The sequence below is a fragment of the Crocodylus siamensis genome, chromosome 1 (genome assembly GCF_052110815.1).
Source record: "Crocodylus siamensis isolate JL-2025a chromosome 1, ASM5211081v1, whole genome shotgun sequence".
Lineage (NCBI taxonomy): Eukaryota > Metazoa > Chordata > Crocodylia > Crocodylidae > Crocodylus > Crocodylus siamensis.
The window spans coordinates 322943-346126 of record NC_143395.1 but is presented as its reverse complement, the minus strand read 5'-3'; the positions used below and the strand labels follow the sequence as shown (position 1 = coordinate 346126).

The window sequence follows — 23184 nt, the reverse complement described above, 5'->3', positions numbered from 1 at the left end:
GGTCTGTAAGAGTTTGTGCCTGATCCTGCATAGAGAAATCATAAACGTCATAGAGAAGTAGGGCTGGAAGGGGCCATCTCATGAACTGCACTACACCCCTCTGATTCACTCGGTGCACGCTACATAATGTATCAGGGTTTCCCATACCTTGGTGTACTCCACACTGGCTTCGTATACCAACGTAAATTCTGCTGGGATCAGGCCGTGCACGTGTCGTGGCTAGCTACATCCTTCCCATCTCTCTGTGGCCCTCGCTGCCTTTCCAAGGAACTTGAGGCATCCCTTCCTTATTGCTCCAGAGCTGGTGCACACGTGTGCACATTTATGTGTGGGCGCAGGTGTGCATGCATGTGCATAGGCACGTGTGCGTATGCATCTCACAGAATCATGAAAAATTGGGGCTGTGTGCGTGCACGTGCGCGTGCCTACATGCATGTAGGCTTATAGGCTCGGCAGTGCTACGTTGGCTAGCACTACAGAAGAAAGAGACTTGGGGGTCATCACTGACCACAAGATGAACATGAGCCTGCAATGCGATGCTGCGGCTAGTAAAGCGACCAAAACGCTGGCGTGCATCCATAGATGCTTCTCGAGCAAATCCCGGGACGTCATTCTCCCCTTGTACTCGGCCTTGGTGAGGCCGCAGATGGAGTACTGCGTGCAGTTTTGGGCCCCACAATTCAAAAAGGATGTGGAGAAGCTGGAGAGAGTGCAGAGGAGAGCCACGCGCATGATCGGAGGTCAGGAAAATAGATCTTGCGATGACAGGCTGAGAGCCACGGGACTCTTTAGCTTGGAAAAGCACAGGCTCAGGGTGATCTGATGGCCACCTGTAAGTTTATCGGGGGTGACCACCAGGATCTGGGGGAACGTCTGTTCACCAGCGCGCCCCAAGGGATGACGAGGTCGAACGGTCACAAACTCCTGCAAGACCGTTTCAGGCTGGACATAAGGAAGAATTTCTTTCCTGTCCGAGCCCCCAAGGTCTGGAGCAGTCTGCCAGCGGAGGTGGTTCAAGCACCTACATTGAACACCTTCAAGAGCAAATTGGATGCTTATCTTGCTGGGATCCTGTGACCCCAGCTGACCTCCTGCCCTTTGGGCAGGGGGCTGGACTCGATCTCCCGAGGTCCCTTCCAGCCCTGATGTCTATGAAATCTATGAGGGTGAGCGTGTGTATGCGCGTCCATGGGTGTGCTCGTGTGTCCATTTTTGTGCGTGTGTGTGTCCGGCCGCTCTTGCTAAGCAAGCTCCTGGCTTGGCTCTCCCCGCGGGGGCCCGAAGGCCGGCCCCTGCCTCCGGCGGGCAGAGCCTGGGCCGGAGCTGGGCTGCGGGCAGGGAGAGGATGGAGAGGAGGGACAGGCTTCTCCCTTCCCTGCCGGTTGCTGTGGCAGCTCCTGGTGTCCATGGAAACAGCTGTGGGAAAGTCTCGGGCAGAGGTGGGGGGAGGAGGGAGCCGGCAGACTAGGGAGGGACCTGCCCGACAAAGGCGGGGGCCCTCACCCCGGTCCCGCTGCCAGGCGGCGCCCCATGCCCGCCCTGCCAGGACAGATGCCCCTGGCCTGCCCCCGGGGCTGTGTGCCCATCTCCCAGGGCCACGGGCTCGCAGGCCTCCTGGCCTCGCCCCAGCTCCCGGCTCTGCTCCCCGGGGCCTGCCCGGAGCCCCCCACGCCCGTCTGAGACGTGTCCGCGTGACGTGCGCCAGCCCCCGGCGGGTGCCAACTAACTCCTTGTGCTCTGCCTCTGCCTCGCATCCTCTCCTCTGAGTCTGGGCAGCGGGGACCCCTTCCAGACAGAGCCGGGGCATCTCCGGGCACGCCGGCTGCGGTGCCACGGGGCGCCGCACGGGCTCGCCTGGGCTGGCTGGCAGCTCCAGCGGGACCCTGGCCATGGCAGGTACGAAGGGGCATCTGGGGTGGGGGTGGGAGACGAGGGGATGGGGGCCAGAGGGTCGATCCTTCCTTCTCTTCCTGAGCTGAAGGGCGTGTTGTGTTGCTGGAGGTGCCCGGCATCCCACCTGGGTTACAGCCATGCCCGAAGCAACAAGCTGCCCCTGGCTTCGCTAGCCTCCCCGCCTCCCCGCCCAGCCCCTGACAGCCGGTCCTCCCCGAAACTGCTCTCAGACCCATCCGGCGGGGGGGTTTCCACACAGCAGCAAAGGATTTAGGTTGAAAACTGGAAGGGGCTTCACTGCGGGCCTGGGAGAGAGCCTGGCACCCACGGGACAAGAGGGGACGGCTGGATTTGGGGCGGGGGGGCACCGCTGCTGCTGGAGCATCCTGGCGCTCCTGGACCAGTCGCTGGGTGGAGGGGGAGCAGCAAGAGGACTGTGCTTGCCTGCTGGGGCTGACCTGGGGGCCTGGCCAGGCTTGGTCACATCTTTCTGGGCGGGGGACCATTCCCAAGCGGGCTGCAAAGTCAGTTCAGGTCGGGTCTCAGGAAATCTTCACTGTCAGAGCAGGGAGGCGGTGCAAAAGATGCCTAGGGAAGGTGCGGACTCTCCATCGCTGGAGGTGTTCGAGGAGAGGGTGGGCATCTGCTGGTCAGGGATGATGCCCGTGCTTTGCTATCTGGGCTGTGCTGGTTGCTACATGGGGCCAGGAGGGAGTCATTTTTTCTTTCTGCTGCTACAGGTGTCAGAGGGGTTTTTTAAAGCCTCCCCCAGAGGCGCTGGGTGCTGGCTGCAGCCCAGGCTGGGGATGGGTACTGGGCTGTGCCCATGCTCCACCCTGGAGGGTCCTGGCTGGAGGGTCTTACCCCTTTGCTCAGGGTCAGATTGATGCTTCATTCGGGGTCAGGAGCAAATTTTACCCCCTGTTCCGATTGGTGTGGACTGGGGGGTTAGAGGGGATGACCTTCCTCTGTAGTGGGAGTGTAGCCCTCATCCTGGCATCTCCCTTCTCCTTTGCAGAAGCAGGACATTGGCTGTGTGGGTCCCCCTGCTTTGTCCTGTGGCAGGTTTGGGTGTGATGTCTGGTGTTGAATCAGGGCTGGCTGTCATTTTGCTCAGAGGTTAGATAATGGGTTTGTCAAGGATAGTTTGGACAGGGCTGATCCTGCCTCAGGCAGGGGCTGGACTAGATGTGAGCGCTGTTCCACTAACCAAGCGGGGCTCTCTTTTGCCATTCTGCTGTCCGTTCGCTGCTCCTGGTAGTGTAGCTCTTAGTTTGCAGCCCTGCAGCCTGTTTTTAACTCATTGCAATGAAATTTATATTTGTTTTTGCTTCAATGTTAAAATCAGTAATATAGTTCTAGGGTGTTGGTTGTAGCCGTGTTGGTCTAAGGACATGGGCAAACAAGGTTCTTTGGCTAATTGTGATATAGTTTCATAGTTTCTAGGGTCGGAAGGGACCTGAGCAGATCATCTAGTCCGACCCCCTGCCACGGCAGGAAAGAGTACTGGGGTCAAACGACCCCAGCAAGGTGTTCATCTAACCTCCTCTTAAACACCCCCAGGGTAGGGGCCAGCACCACTTCTCTCGGAAGCTGGTCCCAGACCCTAGCCGCCCTGACCGTGAAGTAGCGCCTCCTGATGTCTAGCCTAAACCTGCCCTCTGCCAGCTTGTGACCGCTATTCCTGGTCACTCCTGGCGGTGCTTGGGGGAACAGTGACTCCCCCAGTGCCTGCTGGTCCCCCCGACTAGTTTATAACAGCCCACAAGATCCCCCTCAGCCTTCTCTTGTGGAGGCTGAACAGGTTCAAGTCCCGTCGCCTCTCCTCGTAGGGCCTGCCCTGTTGTCCCCTGACCATGCGAGTGGCTTCCTCTGGGCCCTCTCCACGCTGTCCACGTCCCTCCTGAAGTGCGGCGCCCAGACCTGGACGCAGTACTCCAGCCGCAGCCTGACCAGTGCCGCATAGAGGGGGAGGATCACCTCCCTGGACCTGCTCGAGATGCATCTGCGGATGCAGGACAAGGTGCGGTTGGCCTTCCTGACCGCGTCCCCACACTGCCGGCCCATGTTCATCTTGGAGTCAGTGATGACTCCAAGATCTTTTTCCGCCTCCGTGCTGACAAGAGGGGAGTCCCCCAGCCTGTAGGTATGGTGCCGGTTGTTCCTCCTCAGGTGCATCACCTTGCACTTGTCTGTGTTAAATCCCATCCTATTCACATCCGCCCACGCTTCCAGCCTGTCGAGGTCTGATTGAAGCCTGATGCTACCTTCTAGTGTGCCCACATCCCCCCATATCACTCTCTTTAGACCAACTAAATAGTTCGAAAATTTGTTCTTTGCAAGCTTTTGGGCACAAACACCCTTCTTCAGGCATAGGGAGAGTCTGCTGGTGTTCTGTGTGCTCCTGGATGGAATAGAAGTCAAAATGCAAAATGCAGGTCTATGAAAATGCAAATATGTGCCTGTGAGGATTAGAGATCATGGGCAACCATACGTGTGAGGAAGGGGGGCCAAAATGGGGGATGTTGACCTGGTGATAGAAGGTAGCTGGTAAAATGTAGAGAAGTTACCTGGGGTTACTGGATGGCAGGCAGGTTATAATGTGCTATAAATCCAATGTCTATATTTAGTCCATGATTTTTTGTATCCAAGTAGATTTATGAAATGAAGTTCATAGGCTTGTCTATGAAAGGTGTTTTGTAAATTCCCTTTGAGTATTAGAACTGAGAGATTGGAGAGAGAGTGATTATTTTGGGAGAAATGTGCCCCCACAGGTCATCAAATATTTTTGTCTTTGATAGATTTCCGGTGTGCGTTCATTCTGGTGCACAGTTGCTGTTTGGTCTCTCCTGCGTATTTTCCACCAGGGCATTTGGTGCATTGGATGAGATATATCACATTTCTGGAGGTGCAGCTGTACGATCCAGGAATGGTGCTGGTTCTGGTGTGGGGTGTAGTTAGGCCCTTAGCATATTAGTAAAGCATATAGTTTCTTTTTCTCTGGATAGAAATATCGGTTGTGCCCTATGTGATGATGCCCCACACCACATGCAAAATCCTAGAACTGCCCATGTCCTGATCCCAGTAGAATTTATATTGGTGAAGTACATCAAGACACAAGAAAACCTCATGCATTATGTAGTGTGCGGTGGGTGAATCCGAGCTTCCTAGCTGTGTGTCACGTGCCCCGTACTGTTTGAGCTGGAGTGCGAGGGACTAAAGCTACTGCCACAGCAAATGGTTGCAGTGCAATTGATGGGTGTGAAGCAGAGAGGGTTTGGAAAGAGGGGTTTGGCACAAACCTGGTAGCTCCTGAGAGCTGACACTGATCTCTACCATTGCTCAGCTCTGGGCCCTGGGTTTTTGGGTCAGATTCCCCACTATACCACATTGAGGCCAGTACCTCAGCTCTGAGAGGTGCCAGGAGGATCAATCAGTGAACTGGCCCTGTGATCTTGGTTCAGTAGAGCAGGAACATGCCAGAAGCCCCATCTGCTTAATCCTCCATCTCCGGTGTCAGACCTTGGAGCTGCTCACCTGGACAGCTCGGTGGGGATGAACTGGCGGGTGGCAGAAGGGGATGTCGACTTCATGCAAACCCCACCTCTGTCCTCAATCCACCGCTGAGCATAGCCACGTCTGAGGAGGGGTGAGGGTGGGCAGAAGGTCCTCCCTCAAATGATGGCTCCGTCGTTGCTGGTAATGTATCTTCCCATTAACAGACTGTCCTGAGGACAGATTCCAGCATCCCTGGGGCCTTGTTGCCTGATGTGCTGTGAGCATCAATAGTGCAGGATAATAGCCCCATAAACCATCACTGCTTAATGCTGTGTGCTCATATATAAACAGTGCTCGAAGGCTCTTCTGGATTAATGGCCCAGGTGGGTCTGGGCCGCTTCTGAGGCACTGGAGGGGCACTGAAAGACAGGGGAGCTATGTGAATGAGAGCTGTCTCCACCTAAAAACTAAACCCAGGGAGGTTCAGGGATGGATCCTGGTGCATTTGCAGCCCTCTTTCATTCCTGCTCCATCCAAAGTTTAATAACAACAGCCTGGCAGTGACAGCAACATTGCTAGTCAGGCAGCAGTGAAGGACTCACTCGACTTCATGGCTCAATGTCATCTACCTGACCCCTTCCAAATGCTTCATTGCCCAGGTGTTGATGATCCTCTCTCCATTTTTAATTGTCTTGATTTTCTGCCAATCAAGCTAGCCTTTGGCCTTCAATTCTTCTGTCTGTCGGCTGCTCCTGGTAACGGAGCTCCTATTTCACAGCCCAGGCGATCGTTTTCAACTCTTTCCAGCACAGTTCTATTTATTTTGGCTTTGATCTTAAACTGAATGATCCAGTTCCAGCCCCTAGCTTGTTAGTAAAGCTTCTAGTTTACTTTTACCTGGAGAAAAGTAGGGGATCTTTCAACCCTTGTGGTTATCCACTAGGGAAGCCTGGGGCCTTGTCGTAAGCATGTGGGATCCTTTCTCCAGGGCTCTGCAGAGGGGTTTCACCTGCATGCAGGTGCTCTTGTGGGGGGACAGAACAGGACTGAGTCCCCCTGTGCATTGGCCCGTGACCAGGAACACTTCTCTGCTGGTGCCAGCCTTAGGCCTGCTGCAAACACTTGTGTCACGGTAACCTACTGAAAAGACGGGGCCATTTATGGCTGGGACAACTGAGGACAGCCATGAGCACAAGCCCGGAGCAGGGTGTGCACTTACATGTCTGGACCCACAGCAGAATGCCTCCCCTGCTCTACCACCCCTCAGTAGGGGTGAAGCTTACGCCCAGCCACATCAAAGATGGAGCTTGGTGAGTTGAAGAAGTGGGTGTCTGTGCAGGGGACTGAGGGGACCTGTTGACCCAGGGGGTTGGTTACACCCAACTAGTTTGTCCCTGACTAGTATACCTGCTGCTGCTCTGCTCAGCACTGCCTATTCAGGATTAGGACCTTGCCCCTTGGTGGAAACTCAGCCTTGACCTCCCAAACCAGTATCACTCACCCCAGACTGAACCTAATGCTCAGCCTTCATGCATAGACGCAAGACAAAAAGGTGGCCTGATCCCCTGCTCCAGGAACCATGCGCAGATCTAGACTTTTGAAAAGGTGGGTGCAGAGGGTGAGGTGCATCATCTCACGCAGAACCTATATTTTCTCCTGTTAAAAGCAAATTAGAAGCTTTATTAACACACTGGGGGCCTGGGGCTGAATGGTTCAGTTCAGGATCAAAGCCACAACAAATAGGACTGCATTGGGATGAGTGGAAAACAATCAGCAGGGCTGCGAAATAGGAGCTTTGTGACCAGGAGCAGCCAACAGACAGCAGCATGGCAGAACAAAGGCTAGATCAACTGGTAAAACAAGACCATTAAAAGGGAGAGAGGGTCGTTAACCCCCGTGGAATGAAGTGTTTAAAAGGGATCGGGGAGATGACAACAAGCCATGAAGTCAAGTGACTCCCTCACGGCTCCCCGATTAGAAATGCTGTGGCCACTGCTGGGCTTTCAACTTTTTGTGGAGCAGGGATCAAGGTGGGGAGCAATTTCACGTGCCCTGGACCCACCCCTGCCAGGGCCCTCACCGTCAGAGTAGCAGGCAGGAGAGCAGCGATGGAGTCAGATAGAGGCGGCAGGATGGGGAGGCAGCAAAATGCTGTTGGTTCATGCACGGGGCCAGGGTCTCAGCCCCCGCAGCCCTGCTGTTGTCACCGCAGCCATGAAGGAGAGACAAGGGGCAGGAGCAGGGAGGAGAGGAAAACTGCTCTCCAAACAGCTCATGGGGGAGGATGTGGCAGGGAGCCCCTTCCTGGCTGGATCGGCCCGGGCTCTGTGGCGGTATGGGGCGATTGCACTGAGCAAGCGGGGCTGGAGAGCTTGCCGCCTGGGCTCTGTGGGTTGGCTCAGGAGGCTGCAGAGCTGTTTTGGGTCTCTCGCAGGGGAAAGGCACCGACGGGCCGGCATGCAGAGACTTATAGGACACCTCCCTGCTGCTTTCAGTGTCAGCCGGAGCAGTCTCCCTGAGCCCTGGGCCTTTTCCAGGACTCAGCTCTCCATGCAGCGGGGCTGTTGGAGCCGTGAAGCCCTGCGGAGCCGCTGCCTGACAAGGGAGGAGATGCACGGATGAGCAGAGAACCTCTTTCGTCCTAAAGGCTGTTGCCATAATCTGTTCACTTCCACAGTCGGCCTCTCCTGCGGGTGTTTTATGGTGGTGGGAAGTTGGGGCGGCTTGCTGATATGCACCTTGCAGGACAACCATCCCCTGCAGCCACACGATGCCACGTCATTGCATTTCCTCCGTCAGCACTGCAGTCCATAGGGACGCATCTCTCCCTCCAAACCCAGGCCCCAGATAAATGCCTGGCTTTAGCTGCCCTAGCTTTGTGGGTCACATCGGGTTGGCCAGCTGCTGTCTATAGGCCTCTGGTAGCTGGGGGCTTCTGGAAGATGGGCACGATGTTGGCTGCAGGCGCGATTATCTGCCTGAGCAGCAGAAAGAGATGCTAGAGGTTGGTGGCTCTGGGTGTCATCCCAGCGGAGCTGACAGCTGCGCTATCTGTCACCGCGTGGGCTGAAGCTCCCTGATAATGAGGAGCTCCATAAATAACACCGCTCGCCCATGAGTCCCACGACCCCAGCTGTTCCCTGCTCACCCTCCAGTTGCTGCTTGTCCTTCAGGCGCACGCTCTCCTGCCGTGCCGCAACAATTGCAAAAGGCAAGCTCAGGCGGGATCGGGTCTCACCACGATCCTTGCTCGTGGCAAATCTGCCCCCTGGATTTCACGCCTCCGAAAGATCATGTCACGTGCCCACGGATTGTGTCACAGGGGCCGGCGCCCTGCCACAGTGTTGTGTAGACGCGAGGCAGACGAGGTGTGTCGATGCAAGAAAAGCTGCAGGACCTGATCAAAGCCGTCAAGGTGTTAACGCCAAAATCTGGAGCTGGTCTCTGTGCTCAGCTCACTGGCATTGTAAGCAGGCTGTTCCTTCCTGCCTGCTCACATGTTTCTCCGAGCTGTCAGGTCTTTGGCACAGGATTTATCATTAGTCTACAGGTTTCAGGTTTGTTGGGAGGGCTGTGCTGGTCATCTCACGTCTCACCAGACACCATTCCCATGACAGGACCTACTTATTCCCTTGGGATCCCGTATCCAGGGGAGCAGACTGTGTTGGTGCACAGCATACTACACCACGGATGCATTTGTGAGTGTCGGATATAAACGTTTTTGGTGAGGGGGCAAGTCCTCTCTAGCAAGGCTTTGCTATTGGAGTTTGAAGGGTCCCCCAGCCCCAGTGAAGCGCAGTCACCTCAGGGGTAAAGCACACAACCTGAGTGTGGGGCTGGGTGTTGAGAGAGTGCCTTGCATTCAGCACAGACACGGCGAAAGCCCTGACTAGGGCAGACAAGGCCAGTGGGGAAACTGAGGCAGGCACTTTTTTCCTAAGCCAAACAGTGGCAAAACCGGGAATGACACCCAGGTCTATTGACTCCCAAACTTCTGGGCTGGCCTTCTGGCTGAGGCTTACATGAGCAGACTAAGCCTATTTAACTCATGCACACTGTGAACAGGCATATTTCTATTAAAACTCTGCTTGCAGAAGACTAAGGGGCAAAGGAGCGTGGATTGTAGATGGTGATAAGCAGCACTACTGACTCACTGGGCTGGCTGTCAGTGGATTAGGTGGCTATAGAGGTACCTAGCAATTGCTTATTAACCCGCCAAAGAGTTATTTATCAATGGGATCTCAGTACGAAGAGCGGCTGTCTAACTCACGCATGCAGCATCGTTTATCCAGCAGGTCTGAGAGGTCAGAAGTAGCACACCCAATAGCCTCACTCCTCGGGCTGCTATCTCGTCTTGCTGTGTATGAATGAATAGGGGCGAAGAGCAAGGGGATCTTGATACAGAGAAGGAGCAAGTGGATCTTGACATAGAGAAGGAGAGAGAAACAGAAGACAGCAGAGGCTTAGCAGCAGGCCAAGCCTGTTTAAAATTATCCAGCATGCTATGCTCATGCTCTGGGGCTGGTGCAGTGTCTGATAGGAGCCAGGGTTGCTACTGAAAGAGCTAACGAGTCCTGATGGATTAATGGATGTCTAGCAAGGAAGCATCCTGCAGTTGTTATAGCAGGGGCCTGGTTTCTATCCCAGTCGCTTAGTGCCACAGGATGGACTTTTTGTCCCTTGCTGATACCAATGAGAACAGTCATGTTTCCTTACCCTTTGTGCAACTGTTTATGATCCTTGGAGAAAAGATGCCTGATAGTAAATATTATTCTCCGAGCCCCATGAGCCACTGCTCTGTTTGGCAGATTTGCCGTGTGACCTATTTTGATGCATGAAGTGTTGCCTCTGGTTGTGTTAACAAGCACAGCAAACTGTTCTCTATCAGGCCAGACAGTTTCCTTGCAATCCCTGTTCAGGCTTTAGGTGTTTGGACACTGGGTTCTTGGATCAGTCTTTAACAGAGTATCTCCAGCTAGTATCCTTCATTTTGTGGGAGGTGGGAATCCCATCTCTGCCATCCCATTCCCGGATCTGTTCATCTAGGTCGTGGTCTGTCACCAGGGACTTCCACGGAAAGGGAGACCACCCCAGGATGGACCACTTTGCAGTAAGCCTTCTGGCAGGGCGGATGTTGCTTCCTAACTCCTGGCACTCGGTAGCTGGTATATCCTCCCATCCATCACTGTCTTTCTGCCAGCGTAACGGGGGTTGATAGCCTTTCTGCCCCTATCGATGCCTTAACAGGAGGTGCTCCATATTGGCCAGCACAGGGTCACATAAGCAGGCTGTGCTAACCAGGCTCACAGCACCTGGAGGAACATCATGGCAAACACTCTCCAGCTCAAAGAGAAGATGACAGCTCGTGTTCACACAGTCCGATGTGGGGATTTACTGTATGAAAAGATAAGTCTCTTCAGCTTCAGTCATAAGAGAGAAATGCCGAGAGGGGCAGAGAGAGCATGGGCTATATTATCCATGCCTGCAGAAAAGACAGTGCCCATACCTGCAATAAAGACCTACAAAAAATTATCAAGGCTCACATTTGTGAAAGCCCGGCAGGACAAGTTATGCTGAGGGGAAACCAGCACGGGTTCGTGGCAGGCAGATCGTGCCTGACCAATCTAGTCTCTTTTTATGACCAGGTCACAAAACGCCTCGACGCAGGAGGAGGGGTGGATGTCGTATACTTGGACTTCAGGAAGGCCTTTGATACGGTATCCCACCCCATACTGGTGAACAAGTTAAGGGGCTGTGACTTGGATGACTGCACAGTCCGGTGGGTGGAGAATTGGCTGGAGGGTCGCACCCAGAGAGTCGTGGTGGAGGGGTCGGTTTCGACCTGGAGGGGTGTGGGCAGTGGGGTCCCGCAGGGCTCGGTGCTTGGACCGATACTCTTTAATGTCTTCATCAGCGACTTGGACGAGGGGGTGAAATGTACTCTGTCCAAGTTTGCAGATGACACTAAGCTATGGGGCGAAGTGGACACGCCGGAGGGCAGGGAGCAGCTGCACGCAGACCTGGACAGGTTAGACAAGTGGGCAGAAAACAACAGAACGCAGTTCAACAAGGAGAAATGCAAAGTGCTGCATCTAGGGAGGAAAAATGTCCAGCACACCTACAGCCTAGGAAATGACCTGCTGGGTGGCACAGAAGTGGAAAGGGATCTTGGAGTCCTAGTGGACTCCAAGATGAACATGAGTCGGCAGTGTGACGAAACCATCAGAAAAGCCAATGGCACTTTATCGTGCATCAGCAGATGCATGACAAATAGGTCCGAGGAGGTGATACTTCCCCTCTATCGGGCGCTGGTCAGACCGCAGCTGGAGTACTGCGTGCAATTCTGGGCGCCGCACTTCACGAAGGATGCGGATAATCTGGAGATGGTCCAGAGAAGGGCCACTCGTATGGTTAAGGGCCTGCAGGCCAGGCCCTATGAGGAGAGACTAGAGAAACTGGACCTTTTCAGCCTCCGCAAGAGAAGGTTGAGAGGCGACCTGGTGGCTGCCTATAAGTTCATCAGGGGGGCACAGAAGGGAATTGGTGAGTATTTATTCACCAAGGCCCCCCCGGGGGTTACAAGAAATAATGGCCACAAGCTAGAAGAGAGCAGATTTAGATTGGATATTAGGAGGAACTTCTTCACAGTTCGAGTGGCCAAGGTCTGGAACGGGCTTCCAAGGGAGGTGGTGCTCTCCCCTACCCCGGGGGTCTTCAAGCGAGGGCTAGATGTGTATCTAGCTGGGGTAATGTAGGCCCAGCACTCTTTCCTGCTTATGCAGGGGGTCGGACTCGATGATCTGTTGAGGTCCCTTCCGACCCTAGCATCTATGAATCTATGAAAGGGACCCTCTGCACGTGATACTTTGAAGAGTCTCTGGTAGCTCACAAGCCCCGCTCTGAGCATCTCTGGCCTTAACCTCTCCTGAATCTCACTACGTGATTGCCCTCACAATCCTGTGGCAGGGAGTTCCAGTGATTACTCAGACCCCACGATCACCTATAGCTCTCCTCACAGAGCGACTCGAATGCCAGCATGCACCATTGCAGTGCTAGGGAAGTGTAGGAGAGGGAAAGTTTTCACTAAAGACATCCAGACACAAAGGGCTTGCTAGCACTGGACGTCACCCTGGGGGAAGAAGGGCTCCCAGTTGCCTCTCCTGGGATTGCTGGGCCAACCCTGGGCAGTAGATGGGTCGGTGTTGACCTGGAAGGATGTGGGTAGTGCGGTCCTGCAGGGTTTGGTCCTTGGACCTGTACTCTTCAATGTCCTCATCAGTGAGTTGGATGTGGGTGTGACGTGTACTCCATCCAAGTTTGCAGATGATAGTAGGTTGTGGGGTGAAGCGCGCACTCCAGAGGGCAGGGAACGACTGCAGGCAGACCTGGCCAGGTTAGAGAAGTGGGCAGCGCACAATAGGATGCAGTACAACAAGGACACGTGCAGAGTGCTGCACCTAGGGTGCAAAACTATCCAGCGCATCGACCGGCTGTGAAGCGACCCTCTCAGCAGCACAGAAGCGGAAAGGGATCTCGGAGTCATCGTGGATCCAAGATGAACGTGAGTGGTCAGTGTGACGAAATCATCAGCAAAGCTAACCACACGTTATCTTGCATCAGCAGATGCATCACAAATAGGTCCAGGGAGGTGATCCTCCCCCTCTATGCAGCACCGGTCAGGCCGCAGCTGGAGGACTGCGTCCAGTTCTGGGCGCCGCACTGCAGGAGGGATGTTGATAGACTCGAGAGGGTCCAGAGGAACCCACTCGTATGGTTAAGGACCTACAGGCCAAGCCCCACGAGGAGAGACGGAGGGACCTGCACGTCTTCAGCCTCTGCAAGAGACGGCTGGGAGGGGATCTTGCGGCTGCCTACAAATCCATCAGGGGACGCAGCAAGGGATCGGAGACGCGCTGTTCACCAGGCGCCTCTTGGGGAAACAAGGAGCAATGGTCACAAACGGACAGAGAGCAGATTTAGGCTGGACATCAGGAAAAACTTCTTCATGGTGAGGGTGGCCAGAATTAGGACTGGGCTCCCAAGGGAGGTGGTGCTCTCCCCTGCCTTGGGGGTCTTCAAGAGAAGGCTGGATGGGCATCTGGCAGGGCTCATCTTCCCTGCCTAGGCAGGGGGTCGGACTCAATGATCTGTTGAGGTCCCTTTCAGCCCAAGCATCTATGAATTTATTTACCCAGCCTGACAAAGCAGGTTTTCAGGGGCAGGTAGTGATGTGACCAGTGGTGCAGGGGGATGTGGACACAGCAGACTGAGGACAGGGGCTACACATGGAAAGCATCTGTGGAAGGATGACATCTTCCCTCGCCCCCACCCATGCCCCTGGGAAATGCTCTCCATGAAGATCATGAGGATCATGAAGATTATAGAGGGCTTTGTTTCTTTGGGGTGGGGGAGATTAGCCATCTGTTCCTGCCTCTGGCACCGACTCAGCGTGTAACCTTGGGCAAGGCACTTTCTCCCCAATCCGATGTCCCTGGTAAGCTGTGCCCATCAGCACTGCCTCGGTGCCTCCAGGATGGGAGCTCTTTGGGCAGGAGTCATCTTGTGACATCTCAGCAGGCACGATGAGTCCCCGCGCCATGCCGAAGCCTCCAGGCGCTGTTGGGTGGCAGGTAATAACAAAAAAGCCCATTCTGGGATGGTTTCATCAGCTCTCAGCCTTGACCTTCATACCATAACTTCTGTTCTGTGCTGTTTCCCCCGTGCGGTCAGTCCTGTCTGAGGCCCGATGCCTTCCCTGCTCCTGTGATGGCTACTCCGTGACCCCGAGGGCTTCTTCCTGATCGTCTTGCAGGTCAAATGTGAGCAGCTTCCAGCCCCCGTGAACGTCGCTGCTATGTGGGGAAATCAGGGAACCCAATTCCTTCTCAAAATGCTTTAATTAAGACTTCGCCTCCCTGGAGAGAAGAGGCTGAATCATCCACCAGTGCCTCATTAGCAGCCAGGGGCCTGGCTGGCCCTGCTGCCTTGTGCTCCAGCAAACGAGCTTCATGCCTGTCGTGCCTCTGCCACCGAGCTGCTGGTTGACCAGAGGCAAGGCACCCTGTCTCTCCATGCTGCTGAATCCCGCTGGCCCAGGGCAGACCCTAGTGATCCTACCAGACAGAGATAATTAGCAACACGACTTCTGCGAGGCACAGAGATCCTGGGCTGCAAACTCCTTTAGAAACACCAGCGCTGCCCATTTTGGCACCACAGAGGTTTCAGAGACATTGGAGTAGCCGTCCCCAGCTCCCTGCCTTGCTGCATGGGGTCAGCTTAAGGAAGGGAAAATCCTTTCCTGGATGCAGGGGAAGGTAAAATCCCTCCCAGAAGTCAGAAGCTTTCACCAGGGGAGAGAATATTCCTTCCTGGGTGTCTGCTCGGATGACTTAGGCTGAGGATGGCCAGTGGCCGGTGCAGGGAGAAAGCAAAGCTTGCCCATTGCTCCTGCACTAGGCATGGTAGGGTGCAAGGGATAGTTAGTTTGGGCCCACGCGCTCGATCAGTGAGAGCCAGGAAGAAGAATCGCAAGATGTTTCATTGCTCATGATGGGCCAGGGAAAGACCAGATTGCCTGGCGTACCGCACACCCCCACATAAGACATGTACTGGTTGTCGGAACGACGAAGAAAAAGATCTTCCCAGAGTCATGGCTGAATCCCAACCATAGAGGCAGGGTCTGCTCTTCAGCCTCAGGAAATGCTTAGAGTTTTACTCCTTGTACAGCTGCTGCCAAATTGGCAGCAGCTTTTGGCAGCTCTGTCAAAAGACACTGCCGACTCAGTAGCATCTGTGAAAGGGTTAAATCTGTCTCTCTGACCCTGAATGGTGACCTCCACCCTTTCTTCCCTGGGGTCAGCAGGGTGACATGGTATAGCAGCCATGACAGTGTCTCCATGCTTCTATTCCTCCATTCCAGCAGAAGAAATTCATCTTCCTTGCTTAAGATAAACACCTGTATGTCAGAGGGCTGACCTTTGGGGAAACAGTGTAGATGAGTATATATGGTAACTTCCATTTGATATCATTGTATAATGGCAGGCTAAGTTGGGGCCAATAGATCAGCTCCTGGGCCAATGAATCTTCATGCCCATAGAGTCAAGGCGTAATGAGCAGAACATATCACTGATGTCTATGAAGATGTGACCTGTCCTGATGAACTGTCAATGGGAGGATGGCATTCATAAATGAAATATGCCCCGGGTGCGAACTTGTATCTCATCCCTCTGAGGCAGGCACATGTTTGTCCTAGTGTTAGAGGGTGAAAGGGCACTTAGGGTGATTATTTATGTGACAAAGAGGCCAAAAGACAGTCGAGAGGGGTTTCGGGAGAGACCGGTCCATGCTGTGCTAAATGCTGCACATGCAGAAAAGTTCACAGCCTGCCTTGAAAGGTTCATGGTCTAAATGGGCAAGACAAGCAACAGGTTGGAGAAGGGGAATATAAATAACCTTATTCTAGGGGCAGTGTGGCAGGCTGTCTGGCAACGGCTTGCAGCAGACTGCACGCTCCTGGCTGGAGGAGTCTGCAGGCTTGCGGGGGATTACATGCAGCCGCAGGCAGTCAGGAAGGATGGCAGGCGGCCTAGGAGAATAGGGCCAGCTGCAGGGGATGCTTATCTGGCCACAAGTAAAGTTAAAGGCTCCTGGGGAGAGGAGCCAGGGGTGAAGACGGAGAGGTAGAGGGTGCTAGGCTACTGGCCAAGGGCTCTCTCAGGGTCTGGTAAGAGACCAGGGCTGCAGGGCTGGCGGCAGCAGCCCTGAGACCAGGAGAGGGAACTCATGCACGAGAGAGAAGGAGGATCGCATGGTGGCATTGAGGGAGCAGCACAAAGTGAGGGTCCAGTTGAACTGAGGCCACGTGAAAGCCTATAGGCAGCCTCCCTATTAACACTGAAATTATTCCACTGAGGGTTGGTGTGAAAAGGGAAGGCGCCCTAAGGGCAGAGCAGGGCACGGTCGCAGGGCATCACAGCCGCCCCTGGGACCCTGACGTGCTACACTCCGCATTCACGCGAACGGCTTTTGGCTGCCTGAGTGCAGGAGCTCATCACCCACGTGGGCTGGAGCACGTTAATCACCAGGTCAAGACCTTCACCCGTGGCTTTGAACAATGAGAACAAGCCCCTGCACCTCCAGGGAGGGACGTCTTGCTCCCACACCTCTTGAGTCACCCCAAGTGGCCCGTGAGGAGGCTGGAAGCTGAGTCATCTCTGCACCTCCTATGCTTTTGCCGCCCCAGGAGCAGCTCTCCCAGCAGCTTGGCAGGAGCTGGGTGTTGCTCTCAGAGACTCAAGGCATTAATTAAGCAAGCTCCTGGTGCTGGAATCAGCAACAGGGGGTAACTCTTCACTTGGCTGCATCCTGGCTCCCCCCAGAGAGGGGAGGAGGATGACCCGCAAAGAAAAGGAAAGGCAGGTTTGCATCCCCTGGGATGCAATAGTGGTCTGAAATGACTGTGTTATTATCTGCCTTTCCTCATTTGCTGGGAACAAGTGTGGCCTTCGACTTCTCCTGCCTTATCTTGCTCAGGAGGCCGGCCATCATCAACAGGGCAAAGGACTGGTGTCACTCTTTCGCGAAGAGCTCTTTTCTCCTTGCTGGGCATGTCTACACGTGCACATTTACTGTGCAGTAACTGAAATTACTGTGCAGTACAGGCATGCGTCTACACATGCACACCCGTACTGCACAGTACGTATGGCGACTTACGCTGACCTAAGTGTAAATCTGCTACCTGCACGATGCAGGTATCAGATTTATGCCCAATTAGTTACTGCGCAGTAACGCATGTGTAGACGCCTTACTGTACAGTAATACTGTGTGTCTGGACTGACTTGGAACTAACTTTAGTCCCAAGTCAGATCGCACACAGTATTAATGAGCTTTAACACCTGCACGTGTAGATGCCGGCCTATTCCTGCTTCCTGTGCAGTAATTTACTGCACAGTAAATTTAAGACAGTGTAAATGCACGTGTAGACACGCCCATGGTGTGGCAGTCACTGAACTGAGGTGAGCATGGAAGAAGTGTCACCAGGGCAGCTAGCTCTTGAAAAGAGTCGGGGTCCAGACCAGGTGTCACCTAGTTCCACAGGTGAAAGCAATGCTATTGGGAGGGTTGTGGGATGGGACTAGAAAACATGCTTCGGGTTCATGGGGTGGGAGTCTACTGGGGGAGAAATCCCAGCTGGGAGGTCTGTGAGAAAGTCAGTGAGTCTGGAGAGAGGGATAAACCAGGAGAAGCTCTGATAAGGGACGGGGATGGTTTTCGCACCTACCAAGTGGCTATAGAGGAGCTGACATCTGCTCTGAACTTGCCAGGCGATGAGGCAAAGCATGCAGCAACCCCAGCCATAGCCCTACTAAACCTGGTGTGGGCAGACTGCAGGCCTCTGGGATGGGGACTGCCTGGGGTTGGAGGTGAGTCTGATGGGTTTTGTCTCTGATGGGGGCCTATGGGCTCCTGTCACCTCCAAGGTTTTCTAGGGCAAAGAAATGGGGGACACCTGGAGCCCTAGCGGGGCAGGGGGAGGTTCTAGTCTGCTTTCAGGACAAAGCAAGGAAGATGTTCCCTTGCCTGCCACTCACACGGTTCCTGGTGTGAGGCCTCCCAGCACCTCGTCCCTTGCCATCAGACGCACATGGAGAGCATTCACAGAGCAGACAGGCCCACCTGCCCCGGCCCCTTCCTCCTCTTCGCTTCTTCATGGCCTCTGCAGCCAGCCACGGCGACTGGTTCTGTGGGAGCGGGAAGGGGCTGTGGACTACCTGAACAGTGCGGCTAGGACACTGGCCTCCAAGCTCAGCACTTCCCTCTGCCAAAGGCTTTCTGTGTGGCCTTGGTCAAGTCGTTTAATCAGAGAATCATGGAAAATGAGGGTTGAAGGGACCTCAGGAGGTCACATCTAATCCAACCCCCTGCTCCAAGCAGGACCAGCCCCAACTACATCATCCCAGCCAAGGCTTTGTTTACTTGAGTCTTCAAAACCCCCAAGAATGGAGACCACCACCTCTCTGGGGGGCCTGGTCCAGTGCTTCACCACCCTCCTAGTGAGAAAGTTTTCCCTAATATCCAACCTCAACTTCCCTTGCTGCAGCTTAAGCCCGTTGCTCCTTGTCCTGTCACGTGCCCCCACTGAGACCAGCCCAACCCCATCCTCTTTGCAGCCCCCCTGCAGGGAGGTGACGGCTGCCATTCAACCCTTCTCGGTCTTCTCTTCTGCAGACTAAGTCAGCCCATTTCCCTCAGCCTCTCCTCACCAGTCCTGTCCCCCAGCCCACAAAACATTTTTGGTGCCCTCCGCTGGACTATCTTCAACTTGACCACATCCCTTCTGTAGCAGGGGGCCCACAGCTGGACACAGGACTCCAGATGTGGCCTCCCCAGTGCTGAACAGAGGGGAAGGATCACTGCCCTTGATCTGCTGGCACCGCTCCTCCCAACGCAGCCCCGGATGCCGGTCACCTTCTTGGCATCAAGGGCACACTGCCGGCTCCTGTTCAGCTCCTTGTCCACTGTCACCCCCAGGTCCTTTTCTGCAGAGCTGCTGCCCAGCCAGTCACCCCCAGGCTGTCCTGGTGCAGGGGATTGCTCCCTCCTAAGTGCAGGACTTTGCACTTGTCCTTGTTGAACCTCAGGAGATTTCTTTGGATCCGATCCTCCAATATGTCAAGAGCCTCCTAATGGTTTTTTCTTTCCTTGTGCCTGGTTGGTTAACCCTTTGGGGTACGTGCTCTGATGCAGGGGTAGATGACTGATCCCACATCTGCCCAATGCACCTATCCCTTCCCAGGGCCCAGCCTATCCTGGTTGCTGTAGGAGACCAGACAGGAGATGAGAGGGACCCTCCAGTCTACCCCAGCTGGGCAGCTCTGTTGCTTCAAAGCACTGGTCACCCACCCATCAAAGGTGCCACCATTTGGGGTCTCTCTGCTCAGCCCCTCGTGGGGTTGCCTGGAACCTCTCCCAGGGCTCCTGCATCTTGGGCACTTGACAGCTCGGGGCTGGCGCAGGGGGCACGCAGCCTCCCGCTGCCCCAGGCTGGTGGTGGTCCTCAGGTTGCCTTTGAGTGCAATGAGCTGGATGGCTCTCAGTCATGTTCTTGCCCGGCCTGTGCTGCAAGGTGTCCCCCTGAGATGGTAGCAGCTTTGGCTGCTGCAACAGTGGGGCCAAAGACAGAACCAGCCCTCCTTGTTGTCTGGGTGTTATCTGGGCAGGACCTGGATGCTCTGTGTTTCTACATGTCCTGGTGAGGGGGGCTCAGGCCTTCTGGGCTGCAGTGCTGGTGGGTTAACAGGGACTGGGGGATCACCGCCGTGCAGGGGACCCCAAGGGACCTGCCTGGAGGGTTTTAAGATCTGCCACCTTTGGGGTGAGGCAGAAAGGCTGGCACAGGCCGGGTGGGGATGCCTTCCCCTGTCTCCTGGGGCACAGCCCTTTTCTTAAGATCTCCGGACCATTCCCTGTGCTACGTTACGGGGGTTGCAGTGGATCCAGGGAGGGATGGAGCAGAGCTAGCGCCAGTCCCTGCCCGGCTTCCCCTGCCCTAGGGGGTCCCTTATGCTCCCCACACAAACACGAAAGGGGAATCTCCTCTGAGAGTGAAGCCAGCCCATCAAAGCCGATGGGTCTCCTGCCAGCTGTTACGCTGTCTCCTGTTGCAGGGGCCGGGTCCTGCCTGCAGTCAAAGTCCAGCTCCTGGGTTTTGCTGCTTAAAGATTTCCAAGGGGGTGAAAGCACGGCGCATGCACCCGTGCCCTGTTCTGGGGTCAGCTCTGCCCAGCCCCATCCCAGGAGCTGCCTTGTTTCCCTCTCTCTGCTCCAGAGCAACCTTGCTGCATTGCTGGCACACCAGTGCCCAGCTCAGCCTTGCCCCAGATATTTCTTGCCGTCGGCTGGAGCAGCAAAACAGCCCTCCCACCTCGTCCGCTGGCTGCGAAGGTGCCTGCTGCTTTCTGTCTTGTCAGGAGAGCCCTTCGCAGGGGTCAGTGCTGACTTGAAACCCCATGGGGAAGCAGGGGATTCATCCTTCTTGCTGTGTTTTGAGGGAGTAAGGCAGCTCGGTAGAAAGGGATTAAAGTCTGGCTTGATTTATCGGTTTTGCCCTAGAAATCCAGAGCAGCGGGCTTTGCAGGGGGTAGAGAATGACTGATAAGGCCTTGTCCTTGAGAGGGAAAGTGCGGCTGCTGGCACAAGGGCTGGTTGTGTCAAAGCACAGTGTCTCCAGCACCTGTTTCTTCTCTGGTGAAGAGAAGAGAAGAGAAGCTGTCCTGAAAGCTGCTCCAGACACTGCCTGAGCTCATGACACCCATGCTGGAGACCTCCAAGGGCTCATGCAGCAAGGAGCTTGCTGGGTGCTCCTCTGAGATCTTGGGTTTGAAAAACAGCCTTTTGTCTAACAAGCGATTACACCCCTTCCCCTTTCTGGTGTCTCTAGGAAAGAAGCCAGCAAGAAAAGGGCCCGGTGCAGTGCCTTGAGGTAGAGGGGATGCATTCAGCCTGGATTTTGGCAGGGCTGCTAGGGATTTTGGGGTTCCAGAGATGTAGTTTGCTGTGTTAGTCTGAAGTCAGGCAGAAGGCAGGGGAGATATTCACCTTTATAGACCAACTATATTCACCTTTATAGACCTATATTTATATTCACCTATATTTATATTCACCTTTATAGACCAACTAAATATGATATCTATACCTACCTCTATATCTCTTTGTATCTCCATATCTGTATCACTCTATCTGTGTCTCTATGTCTGTATATCTCCATCTCTATATTGATATCTATAGAGATGTAGCTAGATATAGATGTATAGAGCACATAAATTCCCTTCATCAGAGGCTATGAAAGATGCTGCTTCTGATGAAGGGAATTTGGGGTTCACGAAAGCTTGTGCCCTTTCTCTGTATCTCTTCCCTGAGCTCCAGACAGCGCCGGTGCTTCGAAAATCCAGGCCTGTCTGAAATGCCTCCCAGCAAGGCTGTGGCACCTCTAGCAAGGGAAGTGCAAGAGCTGGGCTGGTTCAGATGGGCTCTGGGTCAGAGCAGATGGACTCCTGAGAGCTCCCATACATAATTACACTGCTTTCTCCCCATGCATAATGCCTGCCGATGACTTTGGCTGGCTGTAGCCTGGCGCGTTGTGCTTCCAAGCACGGGCTGTTCCCTCTCGACTGTTCACAGCAGAATTTTAATGGGCCCTTTAAAGGGTGAAAACCTCAGGCAGCTTCTCTCTGCCCTGGCAGGAGGGAAGGGGGGAAGCTAGAAGGGTTTTGGGAGACACATGGAAGGAGTGGGAGTGGGGAAGGGGGGGGAAAGGCTTCGTAACTAGCGGTTGGGTAGCAATGCCTTTGTGCGGCTGTGGGGGGAGAGATCAAAAGGAAGCCTGGCAAGGAGAAGGAGCTGCTGAAGGAGCCAGAGAGGGGGCCGGATTCCTGATGAGGCAGAATTAGGGGCACGGGGAAGGAAACGGAGGCCCCGGGAGACAGCAGGAGCCGGCGCCAGTGCAGCAAGAGCCTCCACGCTGAGGAGCTGGAGCAGCCAGGGCTCCGGCACGGGCTGGCAGCGGGGGCCAGACACTGCTCCCGGAGCAGCAAGCCCAGCTGGCGTCTCTGCCAGGGCAGGGGACACTGCACTCTCTCCCACCGCGCTCTGCCCAGCAGCCGGGCCTCATGGACTGCAGTGCAATGCTGGACCATCACAGTTGCAACGGTAACGTATTGCCTGCGTGCGCCGGTCTGCGTGGGGAGCAGAGGGAAGGGCAGGGTGGGCTCGTGACTACAGCAGGGAGCTGGGGGGGGGGGGGTCCACTTCTTCCCTCTGCTGCTGACTCTCCCTCTGACCCTGACCCTGTCACTTCATCTCCCTGCCTCTAAAACAGGGGATGCTTTCCCTCTCATCTGCCTTCTCCAGCTGGGGACTGTCCTGGAGGAAGTCACGGCAGGAGCACGGCAGGAACAAGCAATGCTCAGGCTTGTCCCGTGCTCAGCCTTAGTTTCGGTAGAGTGGGGAGGGAGCCTGGGGGGCGGCTCTGATGTGCTCAGGGCCAGTCGGACCCCAGAGAGCACAAAGCAGCATCTGATTTTAGGCTGGCAGAAGCTGCAGCAGCTACAGCCGGCATCCAGCTTCTTCCACACAGCCTGGATTTGGCTGCGGCGTGGATCACGGGTGCTGGGGTGGGTGCAGCCTGCTGGAGTCTGGCCGTGGCCGGGGGGAAGGTGTTCCCCCAGACTTAAGCCATTTCAGGTGCCCTGCACCTTTTCCCCCACCCTGTCTAACTGGGGCAGGGTATTGCATGAGTGCGTTACTGTCTCGTGTTGGGTCTCGCTGGGTCTGTCCACTGCTGTGTTGGGGCTGCAGGGGCATAGGGGCAGGGGCTCGTGGGCACAGTCACCCATTTCTGCCCAACTCAGCCATCCTCACTGGAGAGGGGCCTGTAGCACTGAGCTGTCAGCTGCAAGTTCAGGCTCCAGTGCTGCCAGGCGCCCAACAGGGACCAGCCATGCAAAGAGCGGGCAGGTGCCACCTTCTCTCCCACTGTTGATCTCCACCTGCGAATGCCGGGAGCAAAGGGGCACAGTTTGGCCTGTTCCCACGCCCCGATGCGGGCTGGAGAGGTAGCACAGATGCCACATCCCCTTGGGTCCCGGGGCCAGCACGTCTGGGGCATCAGCACTTGGCTAAAGCCGGTTCCCAGTCGCCGACCCTGAAGTCAGACGCGTCGCATGAAGATGCTTGGGATCTCCACGGCCGGCTCCTGACATTAAGCACAGAGAGGGAGGAAGGAGATAAGGCCCG

The 23184-nt window shown here is 55.1% G+C and overlaps 1 protein-coding gene across 3 annotated transcripts in view; it reads left to right on the top strand.

Moving 5' to 3' along the window:
- Window positions 1–1877: 1877 nt before the first annotated feature.
- Window positions 1878–23184, top strand: part of EFR3B (EFR3 homolog B) — a 131756-nt gene continuing 110449 nt past the window's right edge. The window contains exon 1 of one of the 3 annotated variants that reach the window (XM_090020976.1): window positions 1878–1896. In XM_090020976.1, coding sequence (XP_089877102.1) covers window positions 1890–1896 — 7 coding nt within the window. In that variant the 5' untranslated portion in view covers window positions 1878–1889. Of the gene's footprint in view, window positions 1897–22035; window positions 22099–23184 lie in introns of those variants that run through there. The other 2 variants (XM_090020804.1, XM_090020717.1) reach the window with 2 other exon arrangements.